The sequence below is a fragment of the Protopterus annectens genome, chromosome 15.part0 (assembly GCF_019279795.1).
Source record: "Protopterus annectens isolate FY-2018-M chromosome 15.part0, PAN1.0, whole genome shotgun sequence".
Lineage (NCBI taxonomy): Eukaryota > Metazoa > Chordata > Ceratodontiformes > Protopteridae > Protopterus > Protopterus annectens.
In genome coordinates this window covers 493214768-493231751 of record NC_056749.1, presented here as the reverse complement: position 1 = coordinate 493231751, position 16984 = coordinate 493214768, and the positions used below count along the sequence as shown (strand labels likewise).

Sequence of the window (16984 nt, the reverse complement as noted above, 5' to 3'; positions counted from 1 at the left end):
TCTAACCATGTGGGTTCTGTCCTTGAGCCAGTTTGCAACCCATCTAGTGACATACGGGTTTATATTTAAGCTGGTGAGCTTATCTATAATGCCTGAGTGGGATATTGTATCGAAGGCTTTTGCGAGGTCCAGGTAGGCTGTGTGGACCACCTTCCCCTAGTCAATGGCCTTGGTGACTGTTTCAAAGAAATTGACCAGGTTTAAGAGGCAGGATCTGCCCTTAAAGCCAAACTGGGTAGGATCCAGTGTCTGTAGGTCCCCAATATCTTTATTTATGAGGTCCATGATGACCCTTTCCATAGCTTTGCAGACCCAAGCTAGTCAGGCTTATGGGGCGATAGTTTCCAGGATCCGTTGAGGCACCACCTTTGTGGAGAGGGACCACTGTTGCTGTACGCCACTCTTTGGGTACATATCCTGTAGTAAGGCTAAGACTGAACAGTAGGTTTATGTTTGGGTTTAGCTCTTCTTGGAGTTCATGTAGGACGCAGCACGGGACACCATATTGTCCCACTGATGCTGTTGTTTTTTGCTTTGGAGAGGGCGGCTCTTACCTGAGCATCTGAGATGTCAGGGGGGCAGCACTCTGTTGGGATAGATATTTGCCCTTTTGGTGGGGAGGGGGGGGGGGGAGTTTGCACTGAACCTGTCAGCTAGGATGTTGGCAATGTCTGTGGGCTCGGTGTATTTTTTGTCATTTTGGACTAATTCTGAGCATATCTGGGAATTCCCACCCAGGTTCCTAACATAACTAAAGAAAGCCTTGTGATTATCCTTCGTGTCCTGTGCAATTTTTCTCTCAAAGCTGGCCTTAGACGATTTTATGACTGCCCGTAGTTTTTTGCTAATACTGATCAGAGATGCCTTCCCTTTTTGGGATTTTGCTCTATCATGTAGTAGCTTCCTCCTTCTATTGTATAGTTTGTTTATGGCTGGGGTCCACCAGACAGGACGTCTGCCTTTGGAGGATCGGGTCTTGGTTTTATTTGGGATTGCATGATCCATGCATTCCTGAAGGTATTCATAGAATGCGTTTATAAAAGATTCTGCGGTCTGGGCCGTATTTTCCACAGGCCCGGGGGCTTTGAAGGATTTCGCATCTGTTTTGAGGCGTGTGAAATTTGCTTTAGAGAAGTTTTTCACTGTGGTTTTCTGGGCAGCGGGTGGGGTCGGGATGTGAATATCCAGTGAGATTAGTTTATGGTCTGATCTTACCAGTGAGGGATACACTTCTGGTCTGGAGCATAGTGTCCCCATGTTGGTGATGATCAGGTCCAGTATGTTTTCCCCTCTTGTGGGAGTGGTAACAAGTTGTTCCATAGCATTTGAGTTTATAAATTCTAGGAACCTTTGGGCTAGGGTGTTGGAACTAGAGTAATGCTCCCAGTCTATGTTTGGGTAGTTGAAGTCGCCCAATATAATGGTGTTTGGAGAGACCTTCATATTTTCCAGTATTCTGAGGAAGGCCAAGTGGGGTTCCTGTGTTTGGGAGGGTGGTCTGTAGCAGGCTATAAACTGGAAGGCAGTTTTACCCACAGTTAGTTGCACATGGATAGTCTCTGATGCTTCGTGCTGTGCCACCAACCTGGAGGTGTGGGTATCTTTGACGAATATTGATACTCCCCCTCCTTTTGTGGTTCGGTCCAAGTTTTGGGGCCGAAAAGCATGGTATGAGGTATAACCTGGTAGTGCTTGGGTGCTCTCGGGAGCCTTGAACCAGGTTTCTGTTACTGCACAGATATCGATGTTCTCCATGCTAAGGAGAGTTTCGAGTGGTGCATCTTGAGGTTTAGACTTCTGGCGTTGAGTAGCATTACTCTTAGTTTCTTATCCCTTGTGATACCTATGGAGGTGGGTTTGTCTTTTGAACCTTGCCTAAAAAAGGCACTATGGGGGTAGCAAGAGCCTTAGCCAATATCCGAAAGCCCAGGGGTGACAGGTGCAAGCCGTCCCTAGCGAAGCATCGTGGCTTGTCGAGCATGTCATCCCAGGCTGACAGGCATTGGATCCCCTTTGAATGACACCAACACTTAAGCCAATTGTTGAAACTGATCATCTTGTCTTCATATTGTGGCATCATTCTTGGTGAGGGTAAGATGCTACTCAAGGTCAGGGTCATACCGGCCTGGGCTACATGCTCCGAGAGCTCCTCTATGTCTCTTTTCATGTAGTCCAGGGAGGTATGTCTCAGGTCATTCACACCAGCATGGACAATGACCGAGTCATATTTGTACTTGCTTTGGAGTGACCTGAGTGCTTGTGTTATGTGGCGGATCCTAGCGCCCGACAGGCAGCTTACCGTGACCTTCTCCTTGTTCAGCCTGGTGAGCGGGACGTCAGTGTGCCTGACGATAGAGTCGCCTATTACAAGTGTATCAGGTGTGTTGTTTAGCCTTAAGGGCTGTGACTGTTCGGCACACTGGCTTTGTGAGCTATGTGTTGCACGTGTTTTGTTTTGGGGTAGTAGTTGCTTGGGTGTCTGCTTTGGAGGTCTCTGCTGCTTAGGCAGATTTTTATTTAGAGCCTCCGAGTATGTTTTTGTGTGTTTATGTGTTTGGTTTGTTGTCGTAGTAAGTCTATGTGAGACTGAATTGTAGTGAGTGTGGCTTCCTTCTCCTCCTGACTGGTTACGCCAGTACTGAGTTGAGAGAGCTTAGCCTCCAGTTTGGCTATATGGTTGCATCTCTCACATGTGTTGGAATTTGTTGGGAGGAGGAGAGGGTTGTCTGTGTACAGGAGGCAGTTGTAACATTGCCTCAAGATTCCCAGATTCACCACCTGGACCGGAGAGGAGATTGACAACTGACCTTTGGACATGCTAGAATAGTATTGGGAATTCCTTTATAATTGAAAAAAAGGGCCATTGGGGAACAAGGTACTCAAGGGGAGTTTGTGAGGGTGTAGTGCTTTTAATTTTTTAGAGCTGACTTATATAATTGCTTTAGTGAGCAAACACTCACCAAATGAGGTGGATAGGCTGCAGATTATCATCGTGCTTGTCGTTGGTTCCTCCGGTTACTTTTCTTGTTGTTCTGGCGAGTTGGATTCCCCTGGGCACTGCTGGAGTCCCTCCGAAAATTCTTTGCACTATCTAAGCAGTCGGAATGTAAATGGGAGCCATTGTGAGTGGAATTAGCAGCATTAAAGTTGTTTCTACTGTTTTGCAGCCTCTTGCTGCGATGGGTGCCCTCTGTAGCTGATGGAAGTGCTGGCTTGCTCAACAGCCAGGTTATGGCATGAAATGTCATAACAATCGGCCGGTCCCTGCATCATGAACAGTTCCCTCATCTGAAATGACAGTAGATGAAAGCCCTGCCCACTGCTGAGAGCCTGGAGGGCGCAGATAAGCGGTTCCCTTGGAATCTGCTTCATTTCATCTCTACTCATCTTTTTGATTTTGGCATATCTAAATTTAATTAGCTGAGTGTCAGTACTGAAGAAAATATGCTTGCAGTTGTACTTGTACCTAATAAAGTCCTGATCAATTTTAACAGCAGCATCTATTGCATGTATTTCGTTTTCAAGGACTCTAACTTGCTCATTATGAAATTAAGTAATGAAACATTCCATGAGTTGCAAGCCCTGCATGTTAAATAATTTCAATAATTATTCATGGAAAGGAGAATCAGGTACAATATCTATGGGGTAACAACAGGTCCTCAATCCTTCAGGTACAATATTCCTGTGAATGCATTCACGAAAATAAGACTACCTCGAATTGCAGTTTCTTTAATTTAAAAGACTTGGAATCCAAACTCTTTAGTCTATTAGAAATACTGATGGAAGCTGTGTCAGTAAGAACAGCATTATTAGCAACAGAGCGGAGTTCAAGTCTGACATAGGTCACAACCAATGTTGGAGGTTATCAGATAATACAGTGTTCGAAAGGGTTTGTAAAGTTTGTCCATTACCACCATTCTGGTTCAAGTCTTTGTACTGGTTGTGACATCCATGGGACCACCTTGCACATTGGAATTTTCCTCACCGTGACCTGGGTTTTGCGAACCAGAACATGTTGAGGCTGAAGGGGAAGGTGGGCGATTTTCCAAATTGTTGTTAGATACAAGAGCGTTAGAAGTACTGCTGGCCACAATAGCAGCCAAGTCATCCACCTTCTTGCCGAGGGCAATAAGTATCCAGCATGAAACTCAAATCCAATGTTTCATCGGGAAACAGAGGAGTGCCAGAAGCAATGTCCATTGCCATGAAAAAAACTGTTATACCAAATAAAACAAACTAGTGAAGAAAGAAACACAAAGGCAATGGACAAAGGACACTCCCGACAGAAAAATAAATTCAGTATTTTAATGAAGTAAGGTTAGCACTTTCGTACAGGTCAATGCCTGTACTTGTTCAGACAAAAAACAGTATGAACAGTCATCTAAATACCTTCCCCCAACAGGTAACCACACCTGCCAAAAGTCACATGATCTATTAATACCAAACTTTTTAAAATCCTTTTTATAATCCATAGCCTTGAATCTCAGAAATTCGTCTGGCAGAGGTAACAGCCACCAGAAAGAGTCTTCCAGGAAAAATATTTAAGGTCACAAGTAGCTGCTGGTTAGAAGGAAGATTTAGTAAGAGCCTGCAGTACCAAATTGAGGTCCCATGAAGGAGTATAGCAAGCATCTCTATAAAGGGGGTCTTAAAAGAAGAGTACCTTTTAAGAAGGCTGTGCTTAATTTACGAGTGGCGACAAAAGACCCATCAAATATGGCCGCTAAATGAATTTTAATGGTCGATGAACTAAACCCCCTTTTAAAAAGACAGGACAAAAATTCAAGAATGCTATGTATGGTGGCTGAAAAGGGTTCGGTATTATTTAGATGAGCCCAGTGAACACACCTCTTTCATTTACTGGAATAGAGCTTTCTGGTAGAAGGCTTATGGGAAGATAAAAGTATTTGACAAACAGGTGAAGACAGCATATGCTGTCTGGCTATTAATGGAACTGGAGAAGCCAGACAGTCAAACCCTGAGGTTGGTTATGTTTGGATGAATCATGCCTGTCAGGTGAGACAAGAGGTCTGGAGCTGGATCCAGAATCCAAGTTTGGTGAAGCAAGTGAGGCCAAAGGAAGGGGAACCACATTTGTTAAGGCCAGTAAGGTGCAATGAGGATGCCTTTGCTCTTCAACATAGAAGCTTTCTGAAGGAATTTCGGAATTAGGAGTATGGGTGGAAAAGCACAGAATAAACTGGGGTGCCAATCATCAAGTACAGCATCCCTCGGTAACTCCCCCTGTGGGGTAATTTGGGCAAAGTAGGTGCTGCATTTGTTGTTTACAGTGATGGCAAAAAGAGCACCGCAAGGCTGGCCCCACTAATGTTGAGGGACCATTCGTGAGGTAGAAGAATGCACCTGCTCAGTTTGTCTGCTATCACACTGGATTTGCCCAGAATGTATTGCTATGAGTAAGTGGTTGGATGAGACTGCTCACTGCCACACTGAAAGCTTCCCGACACAAGGGGTAGAATCTGGTCCCTCTCTGCTTGTTGAAGTACCAAACTACTGACATGTCTGCCTGAACTGCAACAGTCCCCAAAGGGAGAACATTCTGGAAGACCTACAACACTAAAAGCACTGCTCTCATCTCTAGAACACTGATGTGCAAGTTGGCCTCTTCAGGGGGACCAAGTGCCTTGGACTGTTTTCCCCAGAAAATGGCACACTTCCCTCCAAGCTGGGAAGCATCCATGGTCACTTAGGCCTTGGGCTGAGAAGGAATAAACAGACGGGCCTTGTAGAACCTGATCTGATCAAAGAATCCACCACCTGAGATTTCCCTTGCATGTCTGAGTGATATGCATCTGATAAGACATGGGATGGTGAGGTATTGACCACTGTGTGGCTAGTATCCACTGAAGAATTCTCATGTAAAATCTGGCTAAATGTACTAATGCTACTGCCACTGAACCCAGAGCTTGAAGGACCAGGTGGAGCTGAAATCTTGGTACTGCAGCTTATCTTTCTGACATGTGATCTTATGTTCTGAACTCTTGAGGGTGAAGCTATGTTTGACTGTGTTAAGTATCGCTGCTATGAATTCTAGACTCCGAGTTGGTTTTAGTTGTGACTTTTCGTAGTTTACGGTTATTTCCAGAAGACAGCAAGTCTGGAGAATCTGATCTCTTGCCCTTATCAGTTGATGCCTGGTCAAAGCAGAAATGAGCCAGTTGTCTAGATATGAAAATATCCAGAAGGCCTGCAGTCTCAAGTGAGCTGTTACTACTGCCATGTAACTTGGCAACCACCCTGGGAGCTATGATAAGACCAAAGGGCAGAGCTCTGAACTACTAATGACTGGCTTCCAACTGGAAGCGTACGTACCCTCTGGATTGCCTGTTCATTTTTATATGACTGTATGCTTCCAGAAGATCTATCAAGCACATCCAATAGTCCTTGTGAAGAAAAAGGTATAATGGATTGAACTGTGACCACCTGGAACTTTGTGCATTGAACTGACTGATTTAAGTTGCTGAAAATCAAAATTGGTCTCCAGTTCCCAGTTTTCATTGGCACTAAAAAGAACCCTGAATAAGTTCCAGATTCTTTCTGGTCTGGGGGACCTCCTGAAGGACTCTTCTAGTAGTTTATTTCTAGGGCTGCTGTTCCTCACTGACTGGGTGGAACATCTGGGTATTTCTTTGAGACCAATTGAGGTGTATGGCAAAAAGGTATGATATAACCTTTGGATATTATCCTCTGCACCCATGAATCTTTTGTAATTTCTAGCCAGGCTCTCTGGTGCAGGGATAAGCAAACCACACTGCCTCCAGAGAAGGACAGTTAGGGTCTCTTTCAGGAGCACTGGCAAGATCAGTCAGAGAAAGTATCGCTAGATCCTTGACTTTGAGGACCCCCTCTTCTGCAAGGATGGTGTCTTCCATTAAATTTCACCCCTCTGCCTAGGGGAACTTTCTCCACATAGATCTTGGAAAGGACTCTGGGATTTCTTGGAACCATATTTTTCAACCAACTCGTTGACGCCTAGAAAAGGTTCATTGAGAGGTAAAAAAAAGTGTGCCTACACAGCAGACAAGGTTTCAACTTCCTGCTCACACATACAGTGTGTGTCCTTCACTTTGGGGATGAAAAAAAAATTATCCGTCAAAAGGGCCATTGACAAAGGATGCTTTGAAGTGTTCAATGAAGTCTCACAAGTGCATCCAGGTGTGCTGTCCAATGGAAATGCCTGAAGCTGATGCCCGTGAGGAACCTTCTAATGAGAGAGAGATAAGCCTCATGGATGAATTGGAAATGCACTGGAGGGTAGCCAAGTGAAAAGCAACAGTGTTCTCTGGCTCTGAGCATATAGTTCCAGACAGGGATTTACAGAGTTTTTAGCAAATCCCTCTGGAGTCTCGTAAAGTATGCCAGACAGTTCAGTGACAGAGGTCGTTAAAGCATAAACATGCCTTCTAAATCTATCCATTGCTCTAGGCTCCCTGTTAGGGGGATGGACAGAGAAACCTTGTTCTGCTAGTTCCTTCTTGGTGGCAGCCACTATGACCATGGCATCAACCGGTACTCCTTTACTCCAGAAATATCTGTCCTTTGGTGTTGAGAGGATCCTGTCTAGTCTTTTGGAGAATGGTTCAATGGTAACCAGTTCCTTCCATGCTCGCCAAGAAACCACATCAATGAGCGTATCAGCTTGCAGAGCCACCCAGGAGGCAGACGGGCCTGCAACACATTCCTCAAGGAATACAGACTCTTCTTGAGAAGGTTTGTCGGGAGACGAAACCAGCCCTATGCTTGACATGTCTTTCATGTGGTGATCTTGGAAAGTATTCCTCCTCATCAAAGTCAATATCTTCTGTGACAGACTCATGAGAAGAGTCCAAGTGCCCCCTTTTGCACTTCTTCCTGGGAACCTCTTCAGTGGGGTGTTCTGGGATGGTGTCGGAAGAAATCATTATACCCTGTTGGATATCCTGGAGACTAGCTTGGTCTGGCTGTCCTTGTGGCAAGAATGGTTGAGGCTCAAGATGCAGAGACAAACTGGCTAAGGTGGTTGGAGCCACACAAGGTGAAGTTCGAGCTCTAGGGATAGAGTATGCTCTCACCACTACCTCAAATGTCAAGTGCCTTGGGGACAGACTGCTCCAAAAGAACATGCTTACAAGTTGAAAGATCCTTCCTCCCCAAAAGTAAAATACTCTAGGAGGAAATCTGAGCTGACCTAACACCAAGGCTCTGAGAGGAAGTAATCGTTCTGACAACTTTGGAGTCAATTCCAACCTCTTGGACCCAGCGCCGACACTATGGCTTCAAGAGTCATCTGGCTCTAAGTGCCTCAGAGCAGGTGCACTCAAAGACCCCACCGGAGTCAAAGATAACCAGTATTTTTGGATCCGATAAGAATGACTATGGAATCTTTGGATACACCACCACCAAAACCACAGCTCAGATCGAAGGAGGAACAAGTAAACAAGGGGAAGGCTGTATGAAAAAGGGCTTCTGGACCCGATGGGGTCGGAGCCAGGAGAACACCCATTTGTATTTGTGTCGAGAGAAATTTCATCATTCTGTCTGTATCGGCTTTCAGGCAAGCTTTTAAGATGCTACATATGGAGGAAGGTCTAGAGTAACACTTGTCTTTTCTGATCACTGGATTCGAGGAGCTAGGATCCAAAGTTTTAGGTATTTTCTTCGGAGGTTCTGAACCCGGAGCTGAGGAAGTGGATGGCACTGAAGAATGCTTCCTGGAGTTTTTTTTTTCTCTGAACTGATGGGGTTTTGAGCCCCAGAATATGTGGTAGAAGCAGAGGACTTAGAAGCAGCAAGCTTCTGAGTATCAACTTATTTCACCTGTCAATAACAGCCCTAGGGTTTAAAACCTTTACAGATATCGCAATTGGCATCAAAATGTGAATGGCCTAGACAATAAATGTATTTAGCATGTGCATCAGGTAATATAATTTTGTGGCTGCAGGCCATACATTTCTTGAAACTAGAGGGTTTCTCTTCCATACTCGCATATAACAGTAAAGAAATGTATAAAAAAAATTTTTTTTTTTTTTTGGTAAAAGGGAAAAAGGGGGAAGAAACTTTTAGGTAGACAATACCAACAGTGGTAAAAAAAAAAAAAAACAGAAAAGGAACTACCAACAATGGTACACTAATAAAGTACACAAGTACGGAAAAAAAAGGAATGAAATACTATCAAGTAGGTCAGAAAAAAAAAAGGGAGGAAGCATATTACACATTTGGTATAATAAATATAAAAAAAGAAAGGTCATGATACTGACACCACTGACTGCCAGAGAGCCTGTGACCCACTTCTCAAGAACCATCTTGGGATTAGTGCCTAACATTTTGTTACTGAAAGAAGCAACAGAAGGATCTTAATCCCTAGCTGCCTGCATCGCTTGTCAGACAAACACTAACAGCACCCACAGGACTTATTACAACTGCTTCTCATTCTTTGGAACCCTTGTTTAATTCCTCCAGTAAAACCAGCATGACTCCTATTCATTACGCACTGGCAGCTTGCTCATAACCTCTTCTCCCCTGCCAGTGTGCTAGCCCTACGAGTTTTAAAGTAGGTTAGCAAATACCTCATGTTTAATGAACTTTGTCTCAGGATCACTGCAATTTCTAACAAAAAAAATATAAATAAATAACTTGGGGAGACTTGTCTTTTAACAGCAACAAGGCTAAGGAAAAGGCGTATGAAGAGTTGTATGAAAAGTTGAACACTAAGGAGGGAGAAAAGGACCTGTACCGATTGGCTAGACAGAGGGACCAAGCTAGGAAAGATGTGCAGCAGGTAAAGGTGATAAAGGAAAATGAGGGAAACATACTCACAAGCGAGGAGTGTCTCTTGTGCAGATGGAAAGAGTACTTTGAGGGGCTGATGAATGAAGAGAATGACAGGGAGAGAAGGTTGGATGATGTGAGGATAGTGAATCATGAAGTGCAGTGGATTAGCAAACAGGAAGTAAGGATAGCTATGAAGAGGATGAAGAATGGAAAGGGTGTTGGTCCAGATGACATACCTGTGGAAGCATGGATGTGTTTAGGTGAAATGGCAGTGGAGATTTTAACTAGATTGTTTAATGAAATATTGGAGAGTGAGAGGATGCCTGAAGAATGGAGAAAAAGTGTTTTGGTACCGATTTTTTAAGAATAAGGGTGATGTGCAGAGCTGTAGTAACTACAGAGGGATTAAATTGATCAGTCACACCATGAAGTTATGGGAAAGAGTAGTGGAAGCTAGGTTAAGAAGGGAGGTGATGATTAGTGATCAGCAGTATGGTTTCATGCCAGGAAAGAGCACTACAGATGCGATGTTTGCTCTGTGAGTGTTGATGGAGAAGTACAGAGAAGGTCAGAAGGAGTTGCATTGTGTCTTTGTGGACTTAGAGAAAGCATACGACAGGGTGCCTAGAGAGGAGTTGTGGTATTGTATGAGGAAGTCGGGAGTGTTAGAGAAGTATGTAAGAGTGGTACAGGATATGTACAAGAGTAGTGTGACAGCGGTGAGTTCTGCGGTGGGAGTGACGGATGCGTTTAAGGTGGAGGTGGGATTACATCTAGGATCAGCTCTGATCCCTTTCTTATTTGCAATGGTGACGGACAGATTGACAGACAAGATCAGACAGGAGTCCCCGTGGACTGTGATATTTGCAGATGACATTGTGAGCTGTAGTGAGAGAGTAGGGAACAGGTGGAGGAGACCCTGGTTAGGTGGAGATATGCTCGAGAGAGAAGAGGAATGAAGGTCAACAGAACGAAGACAGAACACGTGTGTGAATGAGAGGGAGGATAGAGGAATGGTGAGGATGCAGGGAGTAGAGCTGGCGAAAGTGGATGAGTTTAAATACTTGGGATCAACAGTTCAGAGTAATGGTGAGTGTGGAAGAGAGGTGAAGAAGAGAGTACAGGCAGGATGGAGTGGGTGGAGAAGAGTGTCAGGAGTTATTTGTGACAGATGAGTACCAGTAAGAGTGAAAGGGAAGGTCTACAAGAGGGTAGTGAGACCAGCTATGTTATATGGGTTGGAGACAGTGGCACTGACAAAAAGGCAGGAGTCAAAGCTGGACGTGGCAGAGTTAAAGATGTTAAGATTTGCACTGGGTGTGACAAGGGTGGATAGGATTAGGAATAAGTATATCAGAGGGTCAGCCCAGGTTGGAAGGGTTGTAGACAGCCAGAGAGGCAAGATAACGTTGGTTTGGACATGTGCTGAGGAGGGATGCAGAGTATATTGGGAAAAAGATGCTAAGGATGAAACTGCCAGGTAACAGGAAAAGAGGAAGGCCTAAGGTAAGGTTTATGGCTGTGGTGAGAGAGGACATGCAGGTAGCTGGTGTGACAGTGCAAGATGCAGAGGACAGGAAGAAATGAAAACAGATGATCCACTGTGGCGACCCCTAATGGGAGCAGACAAAAGAAGATGCATCAGTAAACAGCAACAAAACACCATATAGATATGCTAAGGTTGTCAAATCTTCCAAAGTTTCTCAAACATTTAAGCAACAATTATCAGCCACCTAATTACTCACGCCAACTTCCTCACATGCCTTTATTACAAATGACAAACTACAGAGTGTCAGAAAGTTCTTGTTACTGGGTCAGAAAGTTCTTGTTACTGGAAATGCCATAGCTAGAGAGAACACTGGACACGGAAAAGTAAGCTGCCTCTCTGGTTTTAAAATTAGGGACATTACAAGGTGAGGCAAGACTTTCACTGTCCTCCACATGAGCATGACCTTGTGGACTGCTCCTGATGAAGTGCGTGACTTTAGACTCTAACCTGGAGGAGCTACAAATGACACTACAGAACTCTCTTTCTTTAGCTCCAAGGAAGGAAAGTCAATGATGCTGAGTAGTATTCTACCATCAACAGGAATGACGCCCAAGTTGCCTAATACCATGATGCAGGGGACTGATTTCCTACTGCAACACAGTCTGCTGGGGTTTTATTAGCAGTCCAAGAACAGGTGGATCCTAGCACAGAAGGGGAGGAGTGAAGGGTTTTAGCTCAATCACCTCTCACAAGGAAGGTGGTAGGTAGTATGTGGTGCTAATCCAGTGGCAGAGCAGAGCTCATTATTTATGTCTGGTGGGACAGGGCTACTTGGAAGAAATGATCTTTGCAGCAGTGTGGGGACAGTCTATGCCATCAGCCCACTGCACCCTACCCTACGTCCCAACTTTTGCATGCAACAGAGGTGAAAAAACCTTGAACCACCCCAACAGCTAACAGCCCTCCTGACTGACTCTTGCATTTATAATGAACAACAATCTGGTTAATTGGCAGTGCAGGGAACTAATGATCGAGAGACACTGGAGGCAGAGATTGCAAAAAAAACCCCCAAAACAAATAAAAAAACAAATAAAATTAATAATGTCAAAGTTCAAAAATAGAAACAGTTTCAAGCAACTGACTAGTTCAATCCAGCACTATCTGTCCGAGATGAGACTTTTAAAAGACCTTCCTACTTTGCAAAAGATGGGCTATACACATCTTCTCTTAGTGTTTGCATTCTGACTTGCATGTTTCCTGCTCCTGTACTGCATTTTGTATGCAATGTCCAGCTCATAGACATACCCATTTAGTAAATACTTATTCAGACAACGCAATACTGCTCAGTGCTACAGCCTGAAAAGCAAGCAAAACATCTTGAGCTTGAGGCACTCCTCTACTTTGAAGACATACATATTTATGCAGTTACAGAAATTTGATCCCAAAGCAAATACGGCACTCCCTGCTTACCAGCTTTCAGCACCTACCATTTGCTCAGATCTACATGGTGGTGTGGGGTCTTATCTATTTTTCTCATACAAGAAATCGTATTGTAATTTAGAGACCCAGTTAACTCTCAGTGAAATGGCTTACCATATCACAGTCAACTGCAAGTTTTCTCATCCATGTTCCCCTCTGAGCATATTAATTATCCAAGTCAGATCAAGGCTCCCTATCAAAACAAATATACTTATTATAGGCAACTACCTTTTATAAACTGACATACCTACACAAGTATGCTCTAATTCTTCAGTTTTATTCAAACTATTTCCTTTAATTAAATTATTCACTCACAATTAGGGGTGACTATTTTCCTAATCCTGTTCTTACAAACTCTTCCCATCCCTGTGCTGCCTTAACCAAGATCACTACCTATGCAGTAAAATCCAACCAACAAGCAAAAAACATCTCCTTTAAACACACACTTTGAACCCTCTCACTCTCAAAAAACAGTACAAAATCCCAACTCTTCTCTATACACTTTCTTGATGACTACAAATGCTGCATTGCTCCAAATAACCTGGCACCAAATGCTACACGTACTCTAATTCTAGCCCCTTACGGATAGGTGCATCAAGACATCTGTTCCCATATGCCATGAGAACTGATAGCACATAAAATGTAAAGCACTTTGGTCCTGATACCACTGTACATTAGCAAACTATCACAAAACTTCATACAAAGTACTTACTGACCCACCAATCCCACAATAATGCACTGCTACCTGCAAGACTCTATGCTTCCCATATGAAATAAAAAGGTAGTGATATTACATTTGCCAGACCTGAATATACAGTAGACTCCCCCTTATCAGACCTCCCTTTAACTGGCCATAACATTTCTGCCATAGCCCTACCAACAAACAGAGAACAACAACTCCACCTTTGCCAGGCTAAATAATGACAAATATTTGAGTTTTACACTTCACAATCTTTAGAAAAATGCATACCAACCAACCCTGTTATTCTAGCTGATTTATAACCTAGAAATGCTATTTTGTATTCTTTATCTGATTAACCAGCCATTTGTTTATCTAGCCCAAGGTCCAGTCCCAGCGAGACCGGATAAGGAGTCTGCTGTAGCCGATAAGAATGAAAATGCACCCTTTTCTGTGTATTGCTGTCAAATCCACTTTAGCTTAAAGAAATCATATCTAGCAATGAACTGGTTTCACTTCTCACCTTTGTGTAGCCACTTTCAGAAATTTTTGCTAGCTGCCAAAGAATGACATAATGAGTGCACTGCAATGCATGAATGACGATCTGAAAAAAAAAAAGTAAAATTGAAGAAACACTATAAAGGTGATAGTAAATCAAACTTGTACTAAATAAATGCAGAACTATTTGTATACGTACCTGCTCTGGCATATCTCCATTTTCAATACCAGTCTTCAACAACTTATAATTGCTACCAAACAAGTCCCACCTTGACAGATCATGTGCACTGTGGGTGGATGGGGGAAGGGGAGAAAAAACATATATGAATACCAAAAAGTAAGGATTCTAATTAATTTCTTTGCAAATGTTTTACAAACAATTTGCAAACAAGAGGAATAAAATTAATCTACAAGTACCAAAAATTAAGCATTCGACATTGCATAGGACACAAAAGTTTGTACAGCAGCACAGAATCATGTATTGGCTTTACAGAAAGCATCTTCAAAATAGGACTAGAAATATGGATACAAGGATATCTTTCTGATTGAAACTATGTATACAATTCTGCATTTATACAAAGTCTTAACTCTATGCATATGCTTGCCAAAAATGCATTACTCAAGTGAAATCTCAAAAAATCAGTATTCTTATTGTGCGTCCATGTTTCTCATACCTTAACTGATCAACTTACACAAACGTAAAACAATCTTACCTATACTAAACTGTGTAACTCTAACCCACACCTCTCAACTGTTCAGATTTTTGCACAACGCCCAGATTTTTGCCTCATATTTTTGGCTTGTTGATCAAAATCTGTGGTTTTCTGGCAAATCATTGACGACTGAAGTCCCTAAATAATACTAAACACTAAAACATTTGAGTTTCAGAATTCATATCCTTCAGAAAATACACAATAATGCAAAACCTATTATTCCAGCAACTTTATAAGTTTAAAAGAGCAATATTTAAAATCTGTCCCTATTTTTGGCCCTTTGACCCCTCCCCCCATTATTTCTGGCTTTATCTAGATTCCTTGCACTAAGAGGTTAAGGGGTATGTTGTAACCTCATTTCATAACTGAAAAAAATTTTTAACAATTTTTATTGAATTTTTAACAATACAAATTTCAAACAGAAATACATCACAGAAATTGTGTTAAAACAAAAAAGTATACAAATAAATTTAAAGTATTTAATCAGTGTCTAATAAAATTATTTAACATGCCCACTAAAAAGCAATTAAAAGCACCATTAAATACTTTGTAAGTTTTTATCTAATAAAGTTTTTAAATTAAACCACAGATTATAAAAATTGGATGTTCTAATACTTATTGATTAAATAGTCATCAGTTCCAATTGACATAGTTCAGCAATAACCTTCTTGAATTCTGTGAATAAAGGGGGGGAAGAGATTCAGATTTCCAAATTCTGGTTATGATTTTTCTAGTTACAGTCAAAATAGACAATAGATACTTAATTTGTCTGATACATTTAGGAATCGGGGTATTAAACAAAATCAAAGATTTAGATAAAACAAATTTATCAGAAAAAAGGGATTGAAGAAATGTATTATTATTCCAATACTGTTCCAGAGCTACACAATCATAGAACATATGTGACCAATCTGCTTTGGTCTCCAACTTAGATTTCCAACACAATACATTCTTCTTCTTCTTCATTCTTCAAGACTAATTTATGGGGTGTATAAAAAACTCTGTTCATAAATTTCCATGAGTATAATTTCCATTTAAGTGAAGATGTAGTCTGTCTGGATGATTCCAGAATTATTTTCTTATCAGAAGGTAGGTTATTAGTTAATATGAAGTAATTCCAGTAATCATCCAATATACTTTTTGTTTCCTTGTTGATTATTCTATAAATTATTGAAAGCTTACATTCCTTAAATGTATCTTTACGAGTGAGCATGGTCAAAACATTTATTAGTTAAGGTACTGGTGTTCTTGAGCTTAGTGGAACAGAGTTGATTTTATCTGTCATGAATTGTCTATATGATTGGAGCTGTAACCATAAGTTTTTATTTAGGTTGTATTTTGTTAGATAATCGAAAGGGATTAATTTATCTCCTAAAAACTGAGAACAAAAAAATAAGACTTGTCCTTGAGCAAGATAATTTCAGAAAAAGGAGAGGTGGGAACAACATATTTTATGTAGGTAATAGGGAATAACATATTTTATGTAGGCAATAGGAAACAAGGAAAGCCTTTAATAAGTTTTTTCATGTAATAGGGAAAATTGCTTGGAAGTTTATTTTGCATAAAATATTTTTTTAAAAACCCAGATAAATGGATTATTCAATATTAAGAGTTTGTTAGAATTAGACCTTTCATTCTTGGAATATTTTCCATCTAGCTGAATAATAGTCATTAGTTACTAGAGAGAAAGTCTTGACCACAGAAGATAATAGAATATATTTATATATCGGGCAACTATATTCCTCCGAAGGGCCAATCTCTCATATGATGTCTAAGAGCTACTTTGGGTTTATCTGGACTCCACAAAAATTTCAAAATCATTGCATTGAATTCTTTTGTCAATGCTTTTGGTGGCATTAATGAAGTGGATTGTATAATATAGAGTATCTTGGGTAAAAATGATAACTTTAATAATCAAAAGTTCCTCATCCATTGTAAATAGAAGTTGATTCCATTTGATTAGATTTCTTATAGAAGAAATGCAATTATTGCAATTTATTTCATTTACATTAGTTAATATAATTCCAAAGTTACATTTCTGATCCCAACGTTAGCGTTTGAATTAATGGAAAGTATTTTTGTTTTGTGATCATTGAAAATTAGACCAGATTTATTTTGAAAAAATTCCATAACATCAAAGATAGTTTGTAACAATTCATTTGTTCCATTAATAGTAAGGAGGATGTTGTCAGTAAATAGTTGTACTTTGGATATTTCAGAATTCAAACTAAAACCCTCTACATGTCTGGGTTCATCCTTATATGGTTGGCTAGAGGTTCCACAAGGAGGGTAAAGAGTAAAGGTGAAAGGGGACATCCTTTCCTCTGTTTATTAGCATGTTTTGAGAGATACAAG

General features: G+C 41.4%; 1 protein-coding gene across 2 annotated transcripts in view; it reads right to left on the bottom strand.

Moving 5' to 3' along the window:
• STAG2 (stromal antigen 2) overlaps positions 1 to 16984 on the bottom strand; it is a 3222550-nt gene that overhangs the window by 819834 nt on the left and 2385732 nt on the right. For both annotated transcript variants that reach the window (XM_044057319.1, XM_044057321.1), the window contains exons 20-21: positions 14116 to 14203; positions 13942 to 14022 (exon numbers count right to left, since the gene is read on the bottom strand). In XM_044057319.1, coding sequence (XP_043913254.1) covers positions 13942 to 14022; positions 14116 to 14203 — 169 coding nt within the window. The remainder of the gene's footprint in view (positions 1 to 13941; positions 14023 to 14115; positions 14204 to 16984) is intronic.